This window comes from Mchenga conophoros, linkage group LG15 (genome assembly GCF_057382185.1).
Source record: "Mchenga conophoros isolate Kocher_MC1m ecotype Shallow Benthic linkage group LG15, M_conophoros_male_GT1.1, whole genome shotgun sequence".
NCBI lineage: Eukaryota > Metazoa > Chordata > Actinopteri > Cichliformes > Cichlidae > Mchenga > Mchenga conophoros.
Window position 1 is genome coordinate 3,374,464 of NC_140540.1, and position 19,681 is coordinate 3,394,144.

General features: G+C 39.7%; 2 protein-coding genes across 4 annotated transcripts; both read left to right on the forward strand.

Annotated features, from left to right (window-relative positions):
• The first annotated feature begins 791 nt into the window (after positions 1–791).
• LOC146557502 (cholesterol 24-hydroxylase-like) lies at positions 792–11,633 on the forward strand. 3 transcript variants are annotated; one of them, XM_085248307.1, is made up of 11 exons: positions 792–875; positions 1,058–1,196; positions 1,342–1,452; positions 1,544–1,706; positions 1,904–1,969; positions 3,737–3,809; positions 4,327–4,411; positions 7,602–7,712; positions 10,351–10,439; positions 10,606–10,672; positions 10,760–11,633. In XM_085248307.1, the coding sequence occupies exons 1-11, from the start codon at positions 853–855 to the stop codon at positions 10,910–10,912; spliced, it is 1,080 nt and encodes a 359-aa protein (XP_085104433.1). In that variant the 5' UTR covers positions 792–852; the 3' UTR covers positions 10,913–11,633. The 3 variants fall into 3 exon arrangements, 1 of the variants encoding a protein (XP_085104433.1); XR_014888774.1 differs by lacking the exons at positions 792–875; positions 1,058–1,196; positions 1,342–1,452; ... (5 more) ...; positions 10,606–10,672; positions 10,760–11,633 and adding exons at positions 4,481–6,093; positions 8,225–8,263 and having other exon boundaries at positions 6,320–7,712; XR_014888775.1 differs by lacking the exons at positions 792–875; positions 1,058–1,196; positions 1,342–1,452; ... (5 more) ...; positions 10,606–10,672; positions 10,760–11,633 and adding an exon at positions 8,225–8,263 and having other exon boundaries at positions 4,481–7,712.
• Positions 11,634–13,208: 1,575 nt separating this feature from the next.
• Positions 13,209–19,629, forward strand: LOC146557503 (cholesterol 24-hydroxylase-like). Its single transcript, XM_085248305.1, has 15 exons — positions 13,209–13,838; positions 13,919–13,996; positions 14,097–14,178; positions 14,313–14,386; positions 14,885–14,971; positions 15,147–15,285; positions 15,366–15,476; positions 15,577–15,739; positions 16,226–16,291; positions 17,911–17,983; positions 18,067–18,151; positions 18,379–18,489; positions 18,664–18,752; positions 18,869–18,935; positions 19,027–19,629. The coding sequence occupies exons 1-15, from the start codon at positions 13,690–13,692 to the stop codon at positions 19,165–19,167; spliced, it is 1,515 nt and encodes a 504-aa protein (XP_085104431.1). The 5' UTR covers positions 13,209–13,689; the 3' UTR covers positions 19,168–19,629.
• The last annotated feature ends 52 nt before the right edge of the window (positions 19,630–19,681 follow it).

Below are 19,681 nucleotides of genomic sequence, written 5' to 3' on the forward strand. Positions count from 1 at the left end.
AGCTAAGAAAACAAACCTGAACGAAGATGCAGGGAGGTCCGGGGAAATACATAGGGAGACCGAGGGGAAACAACACAGACGAACCAGCAACGACTAAGACAGAAGACACGACTTAAAAACACTCAAAGAACACAGGGAGATTACACACAGGTGGGGGACACAGCTGGGAGTGATTAACGTGACGAGACTAGGGAGGCAAACTGAAAACACTCACATAAGACGCAGACCTTCAAAATAAAACAGGAAACACATACACGCAATGACACAACACACAAACTTCACACAGACTGGGGAACACATAGGAACATGAAAATAAAACCCAGAATAATAATAACTACTAAAACAAAACACGGAGTCACAAACTCCGGATCATGACAGTAGTGTATGTAGATATTTGAAGATGTTTGTATAATTTTGACCCACTGTGAAATTAATTTACACTTGTGAAGCCAGTTATATACTGCACAGTCTTTCCACCCCAGAGAAAGAAACGTTCAAAGAAATCATTAAAACATGAATTGACATTCATGCCAATGATTAATATATGTAAACATCTGACCACAAGTAGTTTGTATTTATGTATCCATACATTACTGTTCAAACTAAATGCAACTCAGCAGTAACTTAACATGCTGTGTAGCCATGCTAGCAGCAATTTAACTATGATAATAATAAAACCTGTTGTGTGACAATGTAATCTGTTGAGCTCCTGACTTTTACAGAGTTAAAATCATTTGTGTTGCAATCATATTTTGCTATTTTTATTAATTTTCTCAATATCTTTTCAGGTTCTTTGGAAATGGGCTGGTAACAGCACGGGATCATGAGCAGTGGTACAAACAGCGACGCATCATGGACCCTGCGTTCAGCAGCCTGTGAGTTTCATAGTTGCCACATAAAGACACAACAGTCTGTATGATTAACCACTTGTCCAGGGTTGGAAACATCTCCCTTTTTTTTTTTTCTGTGCAACATTATCCTTTAATGAATTTCTGTGATGGTTTGTTGGGATGTCCTGGATGTGCTGCTTCTCCGTCTAAAGCTATCATACTTCCAGGTATCTGAGAGGTCTAATGGGAACCTTCAATGAGAGGGCAGAGAAACTGATGGATAAACTTGCAGAGCTTGCTGACAATAAAACAGAAGCTAATATGCTCCATCTTTTCAACTGTGTCACCCTGAATGTTATTAGTAAGGTATCATAGTCAGTTTTACAGATGCAACGTGGGTTTTTTTTGTTGTTTTTTTCATAATTCTGATGAAGGCACAAGCTTTTACGTTTGTTTTAATTTACTGTTAAAAAGTTTCTAAGCGTGTTGTGTCCATGTCTTGATATTTCAGGTTGCCTTCGGGGTGGACTTGGACCTCTTGAAGAATAGTTCACCTTTCCCTAAAGCCATTGAGACATGTCTGAAAGGAATGGTTACCTACCTTAGAGACATATTTTTTGAGGTATTACTTCAGCGTTTGTTGTTATGAAGTATGTCTGCCAACAACATTGTTATCAGGATGCCAGGCTAAACCCTTCAGTCTGCCATTCCAGTACAATCCAAAGAACAGACGATACGTTAATGAGGTGAGGGAAGCGTGCCGCCTGCTCCGTACAACTGGAGCCAAGTGGATCAGTGAGAGAAAGACCGCCATGCAAAACGGTGACGAGGTCCCCAAAGACATCCTGACACAAATCATCAAAACTGCAAGCCAAGGTTGGAGTTCCCAAATTTCACATTAGACTAGACTAGAGCAATATTTTATTCTCTTTGTGACGAGACAAAGTGAATAGAACAAATGTGACCCACAGTTTTTGATGCCTTCTCAGTTCGGTGCATGTGGTTTGTAAGTAATGTTGGAAACCAGGAGAAGTTAAATATCGATGTATCTGTCCATTCTCTCCTCATTTCAGAGGAAAACATGACTGAAGAAGATGAAGAATTTATGCTGGACAATTTTGTGACATTTTTCATTGCAGGTGAGTCTCTGTTGTTTCAGCTTTGATGTGTGAAATGCAGCTGGAAGCTCCTTTGTAGCGTCAGACGAAGCTCACTGCACTGAAGAGTGTGTTTTATTTTCAGTTTTACACAATGTGGCCACTGTTGTCTGTGAATTTGTATCCTGCTGCTGTGTGCTGCAGTTTAATGTTAATTGTAGAGCATCCTGATATCACCGTTCAAACACGTGTTCACTTAGCATGGACAAAACTGTCCTTTCTTATCCAGAGGGGCTGCATAATATCTGCACACACACACTGTGTCACACAACTCTAGTTCCTGTGTTACTGACAGAGATGGGCAGTAACGCGTTGCTTGTAATGCGTTACTGTAATCTGATTACTTTTTTCAAGTAACGAGTAAAGTAAGGGATTACTATTGCAAAAACGGTAATTAGATTACCGTTACTTTCCCGTGGGAACGCTGCGTTACTGCGTTACTAAAACCGTGATTTATTTTTTTTTGCGAGAATGTCTCATGACACTGACGTAAGCGAGTGCGACGTTCGTGGCAACAGCTGTGTGCATCAACAATGGATCATATATCGAGTGCGGGAGAGAGTATGAGCGTGCAGCGTTTAAAGCGTGGAAGTACTGACCTTACTTTGAGTTTGATTCCATAAAAAGTGACAAAAACATTAGTGTCCATTGTGCGTGGGAAGAAAACTTCTTTTTACAGCGAAAAAAACCCCTAAACTTCCAAACAAGCACCGAGTGCACAACGACGTAATGGGAAACTCACAGAGAAACTCGCGGATTCTTCCACTGACCGCTGCGGCACACCTGCACCAGGGTAAACCTCCGCCTGCCCCACTCCTGCTTTACAGGTGAAAATAGAGCAACAGGACCGCTGAGTCTTTGACTTTATTTATTTTCTGCTGTGTTTTACTTGCATCTATTTGAAAGACTGAGTGTAAACACACACAAAAAATTATTTTATGTGCTGGAATGTGCAGAAAATAGGTTTAAATGTTAAACTAATTTATTCAAGTCAGAGAATGTTGCAGATAATTAAATTTTTGTTTGATGCATAAAGTTAAAAGATTAAAACTAATAAAACAAGTTTTAAAAAGATGCTTTTCCATTTGATTACATTTTGTATGATGGATTATGTAGAAAAAGTAGAACTGGGCTGAAAGATCTATCGCTTTATCACCTATTCAGGTTGCAAATCGTGTTTTTAAAAAGTAACTAAGTAATTAATTACCTTTGAAAATAAGTAATCAGTAAAGTAACGGGATTACTTTTTGGGGGAAGTAATCAGTAATTAGTTACTGATTACTTTTTTCAAGTAACTTGACCAACACTGGTTACTGACTGTTTGTCTCAAATTCCCCCCCCCCCCCCCCCAAAAGAAAAAAATGTGTATATATATTTATTACTCTGTAAAAGATGCATGACAGACCTGACCACGTTTCAACACTTTTCAGCATTTCTTCTTTATTTCGGTTGTCATTTACAACTCGGATGCAGCTTTTAAGCTGTCAGCCAAACACACCAACAACAACTCACCCAAGACACCAGTCCAGACTTAAATGCAGTTGAGGTGTTATGAGCTGATGGCACTCAGGTGTGTCCGCCTTCCCCATAGCCGCGCCACAGACCACGCTCCGCCACATACTCTTTTCAAACTTTGTTTGTGACAAGGACGATAACATTTGCAAATGAATAAAATAGCAATCAAGAAAAAGAAACGTATGATTTATTTTTGTTACATGACGCATTATTGACAAACTGGCAACATTTTAGGCCAAGAAACAACAGCCAATCAACTGGGTTTTTGCATCATGGCGCTTGGAAGACATCCTGAAATACTAGAGAAGTAAGAAGTCAAACAGAACTCAACAATTTACACTTTCTGTTTACAATTTTCTATATTTTTGCATGAATATAACCTGAAACATGATCTGACTGAACCTATAAGGTCCTACAAGTAAAGAAGACTTAAACAAAAGTCTTTGAGATCTTCAGAAATCTTCTTGCCATGACACACTTGTTGTACAGTCAGTCTGATAGATCCAGTTCTTACAATCAGTGTGTGCCTCAGATCTGACTGTCAACCCGTTGTGTGAAAACAACTTCTTCTAATTTGATCCATCCAAATATCAAACATCAAAAATATTCCCAATCCTGAGATTATATAAATCTCAAGCCCACAGACATTTATGTAGATGTGCATTTTTCTCTATAAAAAATGTAGTTTTACATCTGTTTCTACATATTTACTCCTATGACCTGTGTTAACCTCTAAAGATGACTAAGGTAATATTTCTGCAGTTATAACTGTGTAATATATAGAGTGAATTTTTGGTTTTCTAAATTATATTTTTATTTCTTAGAGCAAAGAAAGAGGTCGATGATGTCATTGGGATGAAACGTGACATAAGCTATGACGACTTAGGAGAGCTGGTCTACCTGTCACAGGCAGTGATGCCGGTAACGCGTTGCTTAGTAACGCGTTACTCCGAATATGACCCCTTTTTCAGTAACGACTAATCTAACGCATTACTATTTCCATAACAGTAGTCAGATTAAAGTTACTTGTCCAAACCACTGTGCGTTACTATTTTTTTTTAAGCAAAAAGATTTGGTTTTTTCTTTTCGTCTCAGCGGATGACAAACGCATACGTGTCGTGAAACGTCACATAAGCGACAGGTCACGTTTCCCGCTCACAAGCAGCCAGCGACGTAAAAAAGTGTAAACAACAATGGAGGGAGAGAGATGTTCGTTCTTTAGCTGGAAATATGGTCACTATTTTGAGTTTCTGTCAACTAAAGATTTAAATATTAAGGTTCGTTGTACACTCTGTGTTGGCGAAAAAGTGTTATCTACCTTCAAAAACACTACGTCAAACTTAAAGAAACATTTGGAGTCGCAGCACAGCACAGTCAAACTCACAGAGAGAGTCCCACCAAGTGGTCCGAAGCAGAGAGCCGTGACTTCCGCAGAAGGTCCTACACCCCCCAAACAACAAAAGTTGGACTTTGGTGCAAAACCAGTAAGTGATGAAGAATTGAAGAAGTTGGTCGCGCAGTATATTGTAGAAGAAATGCTACCTATAAACACTGTTGACTCGCCCTCGTTTCGTGCCATAATAAAAAAGATCCCTACTTCTGTTAATGCCGAGCTGCCTCACCGAACGACTTTTACTTCTTACTTGGAGAAGGAGTTTACAGAAATGGAGAGAAATTTGAAGGCCACACTGAATGAGATTGACTTTGTTTCAACTACCGCGGATATTTGGACTGCTAACAACAGAAGCTATATGGGAGTAACGCTCCACTGGATCAGTAGAACCACATTAGAGCGTCACAAGGTTGCATTAGCATGTAGGCGAATTCGTGGTAGACACATGTATGATGTCATTGGTACAGAAATCGAAAACATCCACTCCTCTTATGGATTACTCAACAAAGTAGTTGCAACAGTTACTGATAATGGATCCAACTTTGTTAAGGCGTTTCAAGTTTATCATCCTGTCACGGAGTCCGATGATGAGACGGAGGAGGAAGAGTCCAGCCCCAAAGACGATGATGTCACTTTTTCTGATCTGTCAGAAATCCTCTCTGCTGAGAATGAAAGTGATGGTCAGCTGTCTCTTCCCCCGCACCGCAGGTGTGCTTCGCACACCATCAACATAATTTGCACACGTGATGTGGAGAAACATTTAACAACCAATGCAGAGAGCAGGGCTGTGTATAGGAGCAGCACAGCAAAATGCACAGCTCTTTGGACCAAATCGAGTAGATCTACACTTGCATCAGAAACAGTGGAAGAAATCAGCAAAAGAAAGCTCCTAATACCAACATCCACAAGGTGGAATTCCTTTTTTGATGCTGTAAAGAGAATTGCAGAAATCCCCATGGGTGAGCTGAATACTCTGTGCACAAAGCTAGGACTGAAGTGCTTCAAAGATCAAGAATACCAGTTCCTGCATGAGTACTGCATGGCCATGAAACCTCTGACTGCAGCACTGGACATTTTACAAGGCGACTGTCCATATGGAACTTTACTACCAACACTTGAAGTTCTGATGCAGAAGACCCAGGCTGTGAAAGATGACCTCTCCAGGATGACTGCAGGCCTTCCAGATGCCATTGTACAGGTACGCTCTATCTTGAAATTAGTCAGATTTTTTTGCTTCATACAATTCACAAACATGGAACAGAATATTAATTATCATTGAAAAATAAGATTAAAACAATTAAAATGTTTACAAGTAACCTAAAACAAAATTAATCCATAATACTGATCTCATATTAGGCATGGTTTGCAAATAATTCAATAACATAATAAATTGTAGGCATAAAAATATCAATTATGTTTTTTAGGCTATTCAGACTCGTTTCGCCGGTGTGCTGGATGACAAAGATGCCCTTCTTGCAGCTGCCAGTTGTCCAAAATTCAAACTCTGATGGCTGAGAGATGCAGGAAGGAGGGAGCGAGTAAAACAGCTTCTGACAGCAGAGTGTTGCACCACTGCTCCTCTGGCAAAAAACCCTGCCAGTGTGCCCAGTGCTACTACATCTAGCAGCCAAGGTGAGATGGACTTTTTCACTTTTGAGGCAGAGCCAGAGGAGGAGACCTATTCTGCAGAAAAAGAAGTCATGGACTACCTGATGTCAGGCTACGACCTTCAGATTCTGCATAAATTTTCAAGCATAAAGACAATTTTTTTAAAGTATAACACTCCAACCCCATCAAGTGCTCCTGTGGAGCGACTTTTTACTCTGGGAGGTTTGGTGCTCACGCCTAAAAGAAATCGACTTTCTGACAAAAGGTTTGAGAAGCTTCTGTTAATGAGGTACAACCACTGGTTTACTCGCTCCACTCTACTGTTTCCCCCATAACATGCGATGACAACATATACTGAAAAAACAGAGAATGGGGAATCCAATTTAAATAACTATTTACAAGTAATTGAATTAAGTTTATCAAAGTCACTTAATAAACTTATTAAAGTTTTCAAGTTGATTAACTTAAAACAATTACCTGCAAGGAAGTAAGGCAATTTAAGTTGGACCTGCAGTCTCTTTTTTTTTTTTTTCATAAGATTAGTCCAAAGTTACAAAAGCAGACAATAGTGCTTACATGTGGATGGTATAAAAAGTATCTTAAGGGAAGTCAAGAAAGACTCTTTGTTTGTTTGTTTGTTTGTTTTTTTATAAAAAGTATTTATGTTAAGTGAAGTAACAAGACTGTCTTTATTTTCATACAAACAAGTATTTCTGTCAGGAAAAAAGTTTTAAGTTCAACTTCAAATGTCAGGAGATATATTGTTGACATTACTGTTAAAATACACTTCCAATAAAGTGAGTATTGGCAAAATCGGTTGATGTTTTTATGTTGAGGCAGTGGGGAGTGTTATTGGCAGCTTCTGAAAGTAACTAATAAAGTAACTAGTAATCTAACTTAGTTACTTTAAAAAATAAAGTAATCAGTAAAGTAACTAAGTTACTTTTGGAAGGAGTAATCAGTAGTCCGTAATATATTACTTTTTCAAAGTAACTGTGGCAACACTGGTCACAGGTACATGTGGTAAATTTAGTTATTCATTTATTTATTTTAATAACTCACCCAAAGTGTGCACTTCTCATTGTAACCTTCCTTCAGGTGTTAAAAGAGACTCTAAGAATTTACCCCCCAGCTCCAGGCATGTCTCGTGATGTTGCTGAAGACATGGTGATTGACAGTATCCACATACCCGGGGGATTTAGCGTTGTTGTGAGTCATTTTCTTTTTAATATGTTTGTAAGTCTAAATGATAACTACATACTAAAGACAACAAATATATGAAGCAAGATATATGGAGTTATGTAGCGAAGAAAAAAAGATAATTAACTCTAAATATGTTTTATAGATTCCTGAAAGTAGCCACTGTTAACTTTGTTGACAGCGCTGTAAACTCTTGGCCTTCTCTCAATAAGCTTCATGATGTAGTCACCTGTTAGCTGATTGGTTCTCGCCATTATATGAATTCTAAGTAAAGAAAGTCTGTCAGTCAGTCCGGAAAATTGCTAAAACTTTGAATGTGTCCCCAAGTGCATTCACAGAAACCATCAAGCGCTACAATGAAACTGGCTCACTTGAGGAGCGCACCAGGAAAGACCAAGAGTCTCAATTTAGTATTCTAAATTGGAGGCACACTGAACCAGCATGGCTAACACAGCATTCTGCAGTGCCATGCCATCCCATCCAGTTTTTGTTTAGTTGGACCATCATTTATTTTTCAACAGGACAATGACCCCAAACACACCTCCAGGCTGTGTAAGGGCTGTTTGACCAAGAAGGAGAGGGATGGAGGGCTGCGTCAGATGGCCTGGCCTCCACAGTCACCTGACCAATGGAGATGGTTTGGGATGAGATGGACCGCAGAGTGAAGGCAAGAGAGTCAACAAGTGCTCAGCATCTCTGGGAACTCCTTCAAGACTGTTGGAAAAACATTTCAGGCGATGACTTCAAGAAGCTCATCGAGAGAATGCCAAGAGTGCAAAGGGTGACTATTTGGAAGAATCTAAAATATAAAACATGTTTTGAGTTCTTTCGCACTTTTTTGTTTATTACATAATTCCATATGAGTTCATTCAAAGTTTTAATGCGTTCAGTGAAAATCTGCAATGTAAATACTCATGAAAAAAACAGAAAAAAACATTGAATAAGAAAAGTGTCCAAACCTTTGACTGGTAGTGTATGTATAAACTGTCACAAAGTTGTCAGAAAAACATAAAATTAATACTAGTCTTTTGTCTGGTCAAGTACCTAGGGAATTTAAGCATGCAGTCATACATCCTTTACTTAAGAAACCAGGCTTAGACAGTTCAGTCATATCAAATTTTAGACCCATCTCTAAGCTTCCCTTTCTTAGTAAGATTCTGGAAAGGATTGTTTATACTCAGTTGATGGACTACTTGAATGACTCTAAATTGTCAGAAATCTTTCAGTCCGGCTTTAAGCCATTCCACAGCACGGAGACAGCCCTCGTAAAAGTTATGAATGACATCCTGATAGCGACAGACCGTGGTAAATATGCAGTGCTGGTCTTGTTGGACATGACAGCTGCATTTGACACTGTGGATCACGATTTGCTGATCTCCCACTTACAGCACTGTGTGGGAATTACTGGTTCGGCACTTTTGTGGTTAAAGTCCTATCTTTTAAATAGGACATTTTGTGTTAAGTTGGGGTCGGCTTCATCCTCTTTGGGGTGTTCCACAGGGATCTATTCTTGGGCCGTTATTGTTTTCATTGTACCTCTTGCCTCTTGGCGCGATTTTCCGAAAGTATAAAGTGCCATTCCATCTATACGCAGATGACTGCCAGCTCTACTTACCTTTTAGTCATTCTGATAGTCTCCCAACTAGACCTCTGCTTGACTGCCTTACTGATGTCAAAGCATGGATGGCAAAAAACTTTTTAAATTTTAATGATCGGAAGACAGAAGCAATTTTATTTGGCCCAAATCGTTCTTCTCATACTCTGGATGTTGATCTTGCAGCTTTGACTTCCCAACTAAAGAGTTCGATCACAAATCTCGGAGTTAAAATTGATTCTGCACTCACCTTTGATGACCATGTAAACGGCGTGGTAAAATCAGCATTTTATCACCTCAGACGTTTATCAAAGGTTAAGCCCTTTCTTTCCAAGCGTGACTTGGAAAGCGTTATTCATGCCTTTATTACCTCACGTTTAGATTATTGTAATTCTCTTTTAACAGGGGTTGGGCAGGGCACTTTGTCACGCTTGCAATTAGTGCAAAATGCTGCGGCACGATTTTTAACTGGCAGAAGAAAATTTGATCGCATCACTCCGATTTTGGCCTCTTTACACTGGCTTCCAATTGAATTCAGGATCCGTTTTAAAGTCCTTTTATTGGCTTTTAAATCTCTAAATGGTCTGGCACCTGTTTATTTGTCTGACTTGTTGAAGCCCCACGTCCCCACTCGTTCCCTTCGGTCAGCTGAGCAGTTGCTGCTTTCGGTCCCAAAGTCACGGCTGAAACTTAGAGGAGACCGAGCGTTCTCTGTTGCCGCGCCGATGCTTTGGAATAACCTTCCTCTCCATATTAGACAGGCTGCATCAGTGCCAGTTTTTAAGTCTTTATTAAAAACCTATTTTTATTCCCTGGCTTTTAACTCCCTGGGTAACTGACATTTTTATTGTTTTTTAACTTTATTGCTATGTTTGGTTTTATTATTATGTGCATATTAGTAGTGTACAGCACTTTGGTCTACCAGGTGTGTTTTTAAAGTGCTATATAAATAAATAAATGATGATGATGATGATGATAAAAAATGAGGTCTTATTCAAGCAATTACAAATACATTTATGGTTAAAATGTAAAATTAAATCTTCTCATATTTAGTTCAACTCCTATGTGAGCGGGAGACTGGAGAGATTCTTCAAGGATCCACTGAGATTTGATCCAGAGAGATTTCACCCAGATGCTCCCAAGTAAGAAACACACTGTTTCACCATGCTGAAACAGTGTGTTTAATGTTTAAACATAATGTTTAAACATTAAACATTATGTTTAATATTTGCACACACTTTATTATCTCAGACTAAATGAGTGAAACGGTTCAAAGTAACTGAGGCTGTCTCTCGTCTGTTCAACAAGGCCTTATTACTGCTACTACCCCTTTGCCCTCGGTCCTCGCTCGTGTCTGGGACAGAACTTTGCTCAGGTGAGGATGACAGCGTAAGTCAACATGAAGACCCGCTCACCTATAAACACACTGACTCATCTCTGTGGGCGCTGTTGTGTTTTTTAGATGGAGGCTAAAGTGGTGATGGCCAAACTGCTCCAGAGGTTTGACTTCACTCTCGTCCCGGGACAGACCTTTGACATCCTGGATGCTGGCACACTCAGACCAAAGAGTGGAGTGTTGTGCACTTTGAGTCACAGGGATTACAAAAATAAATGATCTTAAAGGACTTTACATAAAAAGTGGTCTATTTTTGGTCCCTGAGATATATTAATATAGGGAAAAGAAAGTACAGCTTCAACACTATGTCTCAGTTTTGCTACATGATTTAGAAATGCTTCTTTAGTAAGTGAAATCAGCACAACTCTTTGAGTCTAAATTGTAGAAATAAATGTGTAAAAAGATCCTTGTCAAGAACAGAATGGATTTTCTCTTCTTTTTTAAAATTTTATTTCATTGCCGTAATATTAATGGCCGTGGGCCAATTTGGCCCCCGGGCCTCATGTTTGACACATCTGGTTTAAAGGGTAAAACTGATTTGATTTTTATTCCTGTCTAAAACTTGTGATTTAAAAAAAAAAAAAGAATTTAAAGAAAAAATTGTGTCATGTATGAACTACACTGTAAATTCATATGAAATGAATGTAATCATGCTTATGTCTTCATTATGATAATATATATGGTAACATCATGGGGAGTGCTGGTATAATAACGTTTGCACTTAGCATTTTAATCTTGCACAAAATCATCACATAGTTTGATGTGACTTTTTTTAATAACCAGTGAGCAAAGGAACCTTTTGTGCCTGCATAGCATCCAAGATTTTCATAAAAGTGCTGCATGTTATGAAAATGAAAATAAATTTTGAGATCCCACAGAATTTTTTTTGTTTAAGTCTGCATGCTTCCAAGATGCTGTGCCATCCTGCTACAAATCACATCATCCCAGCGCCAAAGAAACCCTCAGTCACCTGCTTAAGTGACTATAGCCTTGACATGATGACACGATTGTTCCACAGATTTTTGTATACTGTGAATACAACAGCCGTGGGTCTGATCCAGGACAGCGATGAGAGATAGTGGAGCTTTTCACAGTGTGGATCAGCAACAACAACTTTCTCCTGAATGTGAATGAAACCAAGAAACTGGTGACTGACTACAGGAAGAAACCCCTCGTTCAGACTGCTCTACATCAACGACACCGCAGCAGAGAGCATGGAGCACATGAACTTCCTGGGAGTTGATGTGATGTATGGTCTGTCCCTGCACACCACCTCACTGATCAAGAAAGGCTGAAAAGGTCACATCTGAGTCCAGATGTTCTCACCACCTCCTAAAGAAGCACCGCTGAGAGTGTGCTGACAAGCAGCATATCTCTAGCATGAGAACGAGGACAAGTGGAGCCACCCTGCCATCTATTTAGGGCCTGGCCCAATAACGCTGCAAAAAACCTTATCAGGGACACCTCACACCCTGACCACGGTCTGTTCTCACTCCTGCTTTCAGGCAGACAGTAACGTAGAGGTGCAGGTCATTGCAGTTCTGTGGAAGCTTCTTTGCAACCACCATCAGACTGTTGCACAGCTCAAACAGCTGCTATTTTGTAGATTATTATACTCTACAAATCTGTCAAGAAGGAATTTCCAGTGCAATCAGCTCATCGGCTCTCTTGTGCAATAATTGAATCATTTTTATTTGTGTTTTCAAATATGCAGCACTGTTTTTTGTTATTTTACATTTATTTATGTCTCACACTTGCCTCTTTTTAAACATTGCAATGAGGTTTTTTGTGTTTTTATTTGAGCTCATGCCACATATTTTTGTTCTGCATCGCTTTCCTGAGGTAGTGCTGAATGACAGTAAAATGAGTTTTGAACCCTGAATCCCTCTGAGTCAGTCTTGAGACCCCTGAAGTAACCAGCGTGATGGAGAACTGCTACTTTTCTTCTTCTTCTTTTTTTTTAACTTGGCCTAAACTATAAACAAGTACTTTGATGGTGGGTTTCTGGGCAAAGGCTGAGGGAATGGAGAGACTTGCAGAAGGAATGAGAGAAATGGAGAGGACCAGGGGTGCAAAAAATAAAATGAAAACTGTAAATGCTATAATTTTCTACTTTTTTAGGCAGGCATGTATGCGCTTTTCTTAAATTGATATATTCCTTTTAACAGGATGAGCTAGATGACGTCACACAGGTTAAGAACACGCTCCATCAGGCCATGGAAAAACACTATTATCTACAGTTGTCGGCCCAGTGGGAAGCACACATTGTGAGAATGGCTCATTTCAAATGCATTTACTGCTGTGTTGCAGGAGCATGCCCTAGTGTAGTGACGAGGACCCTAAAACTAGAGAAAAGTCAGTCAGGAAAGATGAGGAGAGAGAAATGGACTGTATCCTTCACCCATTGTGGGGGTTGTCTTTCTGTTGCCTCTCCAGCGCACCTGTTCCCACTTCCATTTATTCCATAGCAGGTGACATGGAGACACAATCAGAGGTGCAGTACTATTTGTTTGAGCACCAGAGCACAGCTATTGTTGGAGCTGAGAGGAAGAAGAAGTAATTTGACAGCTTTGATCATTCGGTGTGTCTCTGTACACTGTCCTGCTTGAAGTGTGCTTTAGCAAGGAATTAATTAGAGTACATGTTTAAATATCCTACTTCCTCACTTTGAGGGAAAAAAAAGTGGTTTCTATTTTCTGAATGAGTGATTTATATCCTTGAAAGTTACCTGACCTTGTGCCACAGTGCAATGATCAAGTGTTGCATTAACTGCTAGTCTTGGAGTGCTTGATGAACAGCTCATTGTTTACGCAGCAGTGGGTGGATCTGCATGTTTGATTTTGGCACAGATTTTACGCTGGATGCCCTTCTTAACACAACCTTCCTACTAAGAGTACATCAGCTTGTGACCCCCTGAGGCCCCTTTGTGTCGCCTTGTGGGACCTTTTGCGGCGTTATCTGCAGCGGACTTCCTAACAGAAAGGACAACCATCAGGATGGCAGTTTTCAGCACACTTCTGACTTTGGCACTTCAGGCTCTTACATTTCTCTTCTTTCTGCTTATCGTTGCGTTTCTTGCATACTGCTTGTACGTAAAACACATTCATATGAAATATGACCACGTACCCGGCCCACCGAGGGACAGGTAGGTAAAGTTGTTGGGTAAAACACTTGTGCTGACATTATGTGCGACTGATCTTGTTAATTTAAAGCTCTTCTCCCCAGTTTTCTCCTCGGACATTCACCAACGTTTTCAAGGATATTAAAAAATGGTGGAAATGTACATGAACAATTCCTAGAGTGGTAAGTTAAGTACAAACTATGTTTTTGTGCAGTTGAAAATAGCATTTCAGTGTCAATGATGTTTAAGTGTATCATTTAAATGACAGCATGTCGTTTACAGGGCAGAGGAGTATGGGCCTGTGTGCAGGATAAATGCTCTTCATTATGTTCTAGTGTCTGTGTCATATCCAGAAGCAACAAAGGTAAATCCCGCAGTTAACTTCAGAGTGTGAAATAATGAAGTTTGTTTTGTATCAAAAAGCATAACTCTCGATAAAATTGGCACGAAGTCCTCTTTCTGTTAAATGCTTTTCTGTCGTTTTGCTTCTGGCTTCAGGTAATCTTGATGTCCTCAAAGTACTCCAAGGATGCATTTTCTTACAAGAGACTTTCCAACCTGTTTGGTCAGAGGTAACACTGACTTATCAGTCTGCTTCATTCGCTTTTAATTTTTATAAGGATGCACTAATTCAAAAGCAGAGTTAGTAATAAAGACCTGGGTTTAAATCCAACATCTGTCCCGGCCTTTCTGCGTGGGGGTTGCATGTTCTCCATGTGTTTGCTTGGGTTCTGTCTGAGCACAGGTTAGATTAACAGGATGGTGACCTGTCCAGGGTAAATAACACGCTAACCCCCCCACCACACGCACTTTTTTTGAGTTTGGTAAGGCTGATATGAGCAGATACCAGTGTGCGACTTGCGTTCATTTACCAATATTTAGTGGTAGACGTGAGCTTTGTGATGCTGTGGTTAGTTCAATTCCTTTTACTAAGATTAAAACGGATATAATACTATCCTGTAATCTCAGTTTAACAAAGTAAAAATCAGCTGACAAATCCAAACTGTTTAAATCCTTATATTTTTTTTCAAATTTGTGAAAAAGTATTTTGTCAACTGTCTTCTTTGAAGGCTCTTAGGCAATGGGCTGGTAACAGCACGGGATCATGAGCAGTGGTACAAACAGCGCCGCATCATGGACCCTGCGTTCAGCAGCCTGTGAGTTTCAGTTATCACAAAAACACACAACGGTCTCCTTGATTAACCACTTGTTCAGGGTTGGAAACATTTCCCTTTTTTCTGTTGAACATTATCCTTTAATGAATTTCTGTGATGGTTTGTTGGGATGTCTTGGATGTGCTGCTTCTCTGTCTAAAGCTATCATTACTTCCAGGTATCTGAGAGGTCTAATGGGAACCTTCAATGAGAGGGCAGAGAAACTGATGGATAAACTTGCAGAGCTTGCTGACAATAAAACAGAAGCTAATATGCTCCATCTTGTCAACTGTGTCACTCTGGATGTTATTGCTAAGGTTTTATATTACAGTCAATTTTACAGTTTCTACAGGGTGAGTGTGTGTATACTTATATATTTTTTCTTGATAAATTTCAGGTTGCCTTTGGGGTGGACTTGGACCTCTTGAAGAATAGTTCACCTTTCCCTAAAGCCATTGAGACATGTCTGAAAGGAATGGTTACCTATATTAGAGACATATTTTTTGAGGTATTTGAGATGTAGATTCTTTTTTGTTTAGTATGAAGTATGTTTGACAAAAGCCTTGTTAACAGTGTGACATGTTAAATTGTTCAATCTGCAATTCCAGTTCAATCCAAAGAACAGATCATATATTAATGAGGTGAGGGAAGCGTGCCGCCTGCTCCGTACAACTGGAGCTCAGTGGATCCACGAGAGGAAGATCGCCATTGAAAACGGTGACGAGGTTCCCAAGGACATCCTGACACAAATCATCAAAACTGCCAACCAAGGTTGTAGCCCCTAAATCTGACATTTGATTAGACTGGATAAGAGCGATATTATAGATTCTTTGTGGTGGGAAAGAACAGATTTTAAACTGCTATCAATATTACACAAAGAGTAAAGAAATACAATGAAGATGAATGAAAAGACATCGCATTGTCAGCGTGAGGGACGGCGCCATGCTGCATGGCAGCCTGCTGCAGTAGCTCTTGTGTTTTTGTTTGTTTGCTTAATCACTTACTCAGTTATTCTTAATTCTTAGTAAGTTTACTAGTAGTAGTATTTCAGCTGCTGGAACAAAAGAATCTCTAAAATATGCAATAAATTAAATATTTATCATCCTACCATCGTATTAGCCATGGAGGTTTTTGTTTATGTTTATGAATGGAGGCAGAATATAAATACCTGACTGATAATTTTAAAATGCGGGGTAAGTACAGGACAGACAAAGAAATCAAATATTAATTAACATGTCAATGTTCTTATTATTTCAGAGAAAAGCATGACTGAGGAAGATGACCAGTTTATGTTGGACAATTTGGTGACATTCATCATTGCTGGTGAGTTTCTATTTCAGCTTTAATGTTTAAAATGCTGTGTGACAGACCCGTCCCTCCTCCAGTGACGGGCTCCTGCAGCTCGCATAGTTACGTCATGGTCACAATCTTTAGTGTGAATTTTTATATAATTGTATTTATTGGCAAGTTTTGCTCCAGTTATTCACAACATGCATATAATGCACACGAACATAAATTACTGACTAAATGAGCTGTGTACATTACAAAAGACTGTATATAAAAGATGGAAATTCAAGGAAGCGTTGTCATTCTCATCGCATGTTTACATTAGTTGCAACGATTTTATGTACCCACGGTCCCGGTTTTCCATTAACAAGTAATAAAATGGTATCAAATACTAGTAAACTATACAAGTAAGAGAAGTGCAGCAACCTGAGTAACAGTATGGAGTATAGATATAAATATTTTAGCAGCAAAGTATCCGTAGTGATTAAGGCGCTACAGTTGCAGTTTCTCGTCCATTATGTACCGAGAAGTCTCACAGCTTCTGGAATGAAGCCTGTTCTCAGTCTGGAGGTTTTGCATGTAATGCTCCTCAGCCTCCTGCCTGAGGGAGTGGGACAAAGAGTGTGCTGGGTGAGTGGGGTCCTTCATGATACAGGTGCCCCTCTTCCTGCATCAGGTGTATATTTCTGTGATGGTTGGTAGGCTGCCTCTGACAACTCTGTGCAGCCTTCACCTCCCTCTGTAGTTTTCCTCTCTGCCACAGTGCAGTTTCTGTGCCACACGTTGATGCCGGAGCACAGAACACTCTCCACCGCACTTCTGTAAAAGGAGATGTGGACTGAGCTCAAGTCTCTCACACCTCAACCGCCTCAGGAAGCAGAGCCTCTGGTGTGCCTTCCTGATCAGACAGGAAGTGTTGTTTTTCCAGGTGCATACCCAGGTACTTGTAGCTGAGTACTACTTCAACTGCAGAACCTGTGTCTTCCTCTCCTGAAGTCCACAATTTCCTTGGTGGTCTTCCCATTTAAGCAGTTTTTTTTTTTTTCTTGTTTTTTTTTCCTGCACCAATCCTCCAAGTGCTCCACCTCCTTCCTGTTGCCGGTCTCATCGTTGTTTGTGATGCATCCGCAAACCTTAGTTTGACAGCCAGGGTGGTTTGGTGAGCAGTCATATGTAAGCATCGTGAACAGGAGGAGTCCTAGCACACAGCCCTGAGGGGAGCCAGTGCTGAGGAGCATGGAAGATGAGGAGACATTGTGGATCCTCACAGACTGCGGCCTGTTGGTCATGAAGTCCAGAACCCAGTTGGTCCATAAAGACTAATAGTCTCTAGGTCTCAAAAGTGACAAATGTATTGCAGTGCCTTAAAGCTACATTGTTTATGTTGTCTTTGTATAGACATGTATTTATGGTGTCTTTGGTCTTTTCCTCATGAATGTCCAGTGTTCTTGTTTACGCTGACTGACCTCTAGTTTCAAAACTGCTAAGCAATTGAAAAACAGCAGCGTGCTTCATATATAGTTTGTTGGAACTGCTTTCACTTGATTTTTCAATCAAAAGATTTGTTTCGATATTAAGAATACAAACGCTCGGGTGAGTTGGTTCATTTTAAGGTGGTATTGTGATTCGATTTTAAAGCATTTGTGCTATTTCAGGCCAAGAAACGACAGCCAATCAGCTGGCGTTTTGCATCATGGAACTTGGAAGACATCCTGATATACTGGAAAGGTAAGAACTCAAAATATAGCAGACATCAGTTTCCATTAGAACAAGTGAACTTTGGTTTCTTATGGAGTTTTCTCATTTCTCAGAGCGAAGAAAGAAGTGGACGATGTTATTGGGATGAAATGTGAAATAAGCTACGATGACCTGGGCAAGTTGGTCTACCTGTCACAGGTACATGTGGCAATTTGAAAATTGTGGTAATGTTTTTAGTGTGAATCCATGAGATTAAAAATCAAAGTTTGTCAACTAACAATCAAAGGCTGCATCTCGTGTGTTATGACACAAGACCAGTTTACAGGCAGGGATAGCTCAGTAGTCAGTGGCTGCCCACTGCTTCACTGGGTTAAATGCAGACTAACACATACACATTACACGTATTCCTTGTAATCTTCCCCCAGGTGTTAAAAGAGACTCTGAGAATGTACCCCACAGCTCCGGGCACATCTCGTCATATTGCTGAAGACATGGTGATTGATGGGATCCACATACCTGGAGGATTTGTTGCTCTTGTAAGTTGTGAAGATTTTAAATATGTTTTAATACCTTTTGGTTTGAAGATGGGTGTGTATGCTTCTAATCATTTACTCAAACAGAACCCAAACAGCCCCCCCACCAGCTTAAGTCCTTTAAAAAAAAAAAGTTACCTGGAATCGAGATAAATAATAAACTGTTCTAATGTTTAGTTCAGCTCCTATGCGAGTGGGAGACTGGAGAGATTCTTCAAGGATCCACTGAGATTTGATCCAGAGAGATTTCACCCAGATGCTCCCAAGTAAGAAACACACTGTTTCACCATGCTGACATGTTTTATTCTTGTTTTCGGTCATTATTACCTAATGAGAAAAATGGTTCACAGTAACTGAGGCTGTCTCTTGTCTGTTCAACAAGGCCTTATTACTGCTACTACCCTTTTTCCCTCGGTCCTCGTGCGTGCCTGGGAAAGAACTTTGCTCAGGTGAGGATGACAACATAATGTGAAGACCCGCTCACCTATAAACACACTGACTCATCTCTGTGGGCGCTGTTGTTTTTTTTTTTTTTTTTAGATGGAGGCTAAAGTGGTGATGGCCAAACTGCTCCAGAGGTTTGACTTCACTCTCGTCCCGGGACAGACCTTTGACATCCTGGATGCTGGCACACTCAGACCAAAGAGTGGAGTGTTGTGCACTTTGAGTCACAGGGATTAAAAATAAAATAAGGCAACATCACATAAGTGGTAGTAGACCATAGAAGAAAAATGGGTTACTCTTTACTAATGTAAACAAAAACAAATCTAAAAGCATTAATGTGATTGTAATTTGATATAATAAATCTATTTTTATTATAATAATAAATAAAAAAAACGATAATGAATACAGTTTTATATCTTTTTGATGATCACTGACTTTAATATTCTCTTTACTTTAATGTAGCTCTGTCATTGCTTTTTCATGACTACAACAGGACTTTTAATGCCTGTAACATTAACTCATGATGCTGCCAGCAGTGACACGGGCACCAGCAAAACCAGCCCTTTAAAACCTGAACCATGAAATAACTGCCAGAAATCTTTATTTTTCTGATAATGGAGTGTATGTTGAACCTTTAGACTACATGTATTAAAAAATATTTATATATAAAATTATAATCTGCACATGTGTTTAAATTGTATCACATTTGCTACATTAGCCATATTTTTGCAACTTAGTCATTAAAAACTTG

Bases quoted from the DNA above. Each gene is read 5' to 3' on its own strand.
- LOC146557503 (XM_085248305.1), top strand. From the start codon at position 13,690: ATGGCAGTTTTCAGCACACTTCTGACTTTGGCACTTCAGGCTCTTACA. The intron at 14,972-15,146 runs GTGAGTTTCAGT...CATTACTTCCAG, and splicing joins GACCCTGCGTTCAGCAGCCT to GTATCTGAGAGGTCTAATGG. The intron at 15,477-15,576 runs GTATTTGAGATG...CTGCAATTCCAG, and splicing joins TTAGAGACATATTTTTTGAG to TTCAATCCAAAGAACAGATC.
- LOC146557502 (XM_085248307.1), top strand. From the start codon at position 853: ATGGACCCTGCGTTCAGCAGCCT. The intron at 3,810-4,326 runs GTAAGAAGTCAA...TTTATTTCTTAG, and splicing joins CATCCTGAAATACTAGAGAA to AGCAAAGAAAGAGGTCGATG. The intron at 10,673-10,759 runs GTGAGGATGACA...TGTGTTTTTTAG, and splicing joins TGGGACAGAACTTTGCTCAG to ATGGAGGCTAAAGTGGTGAT.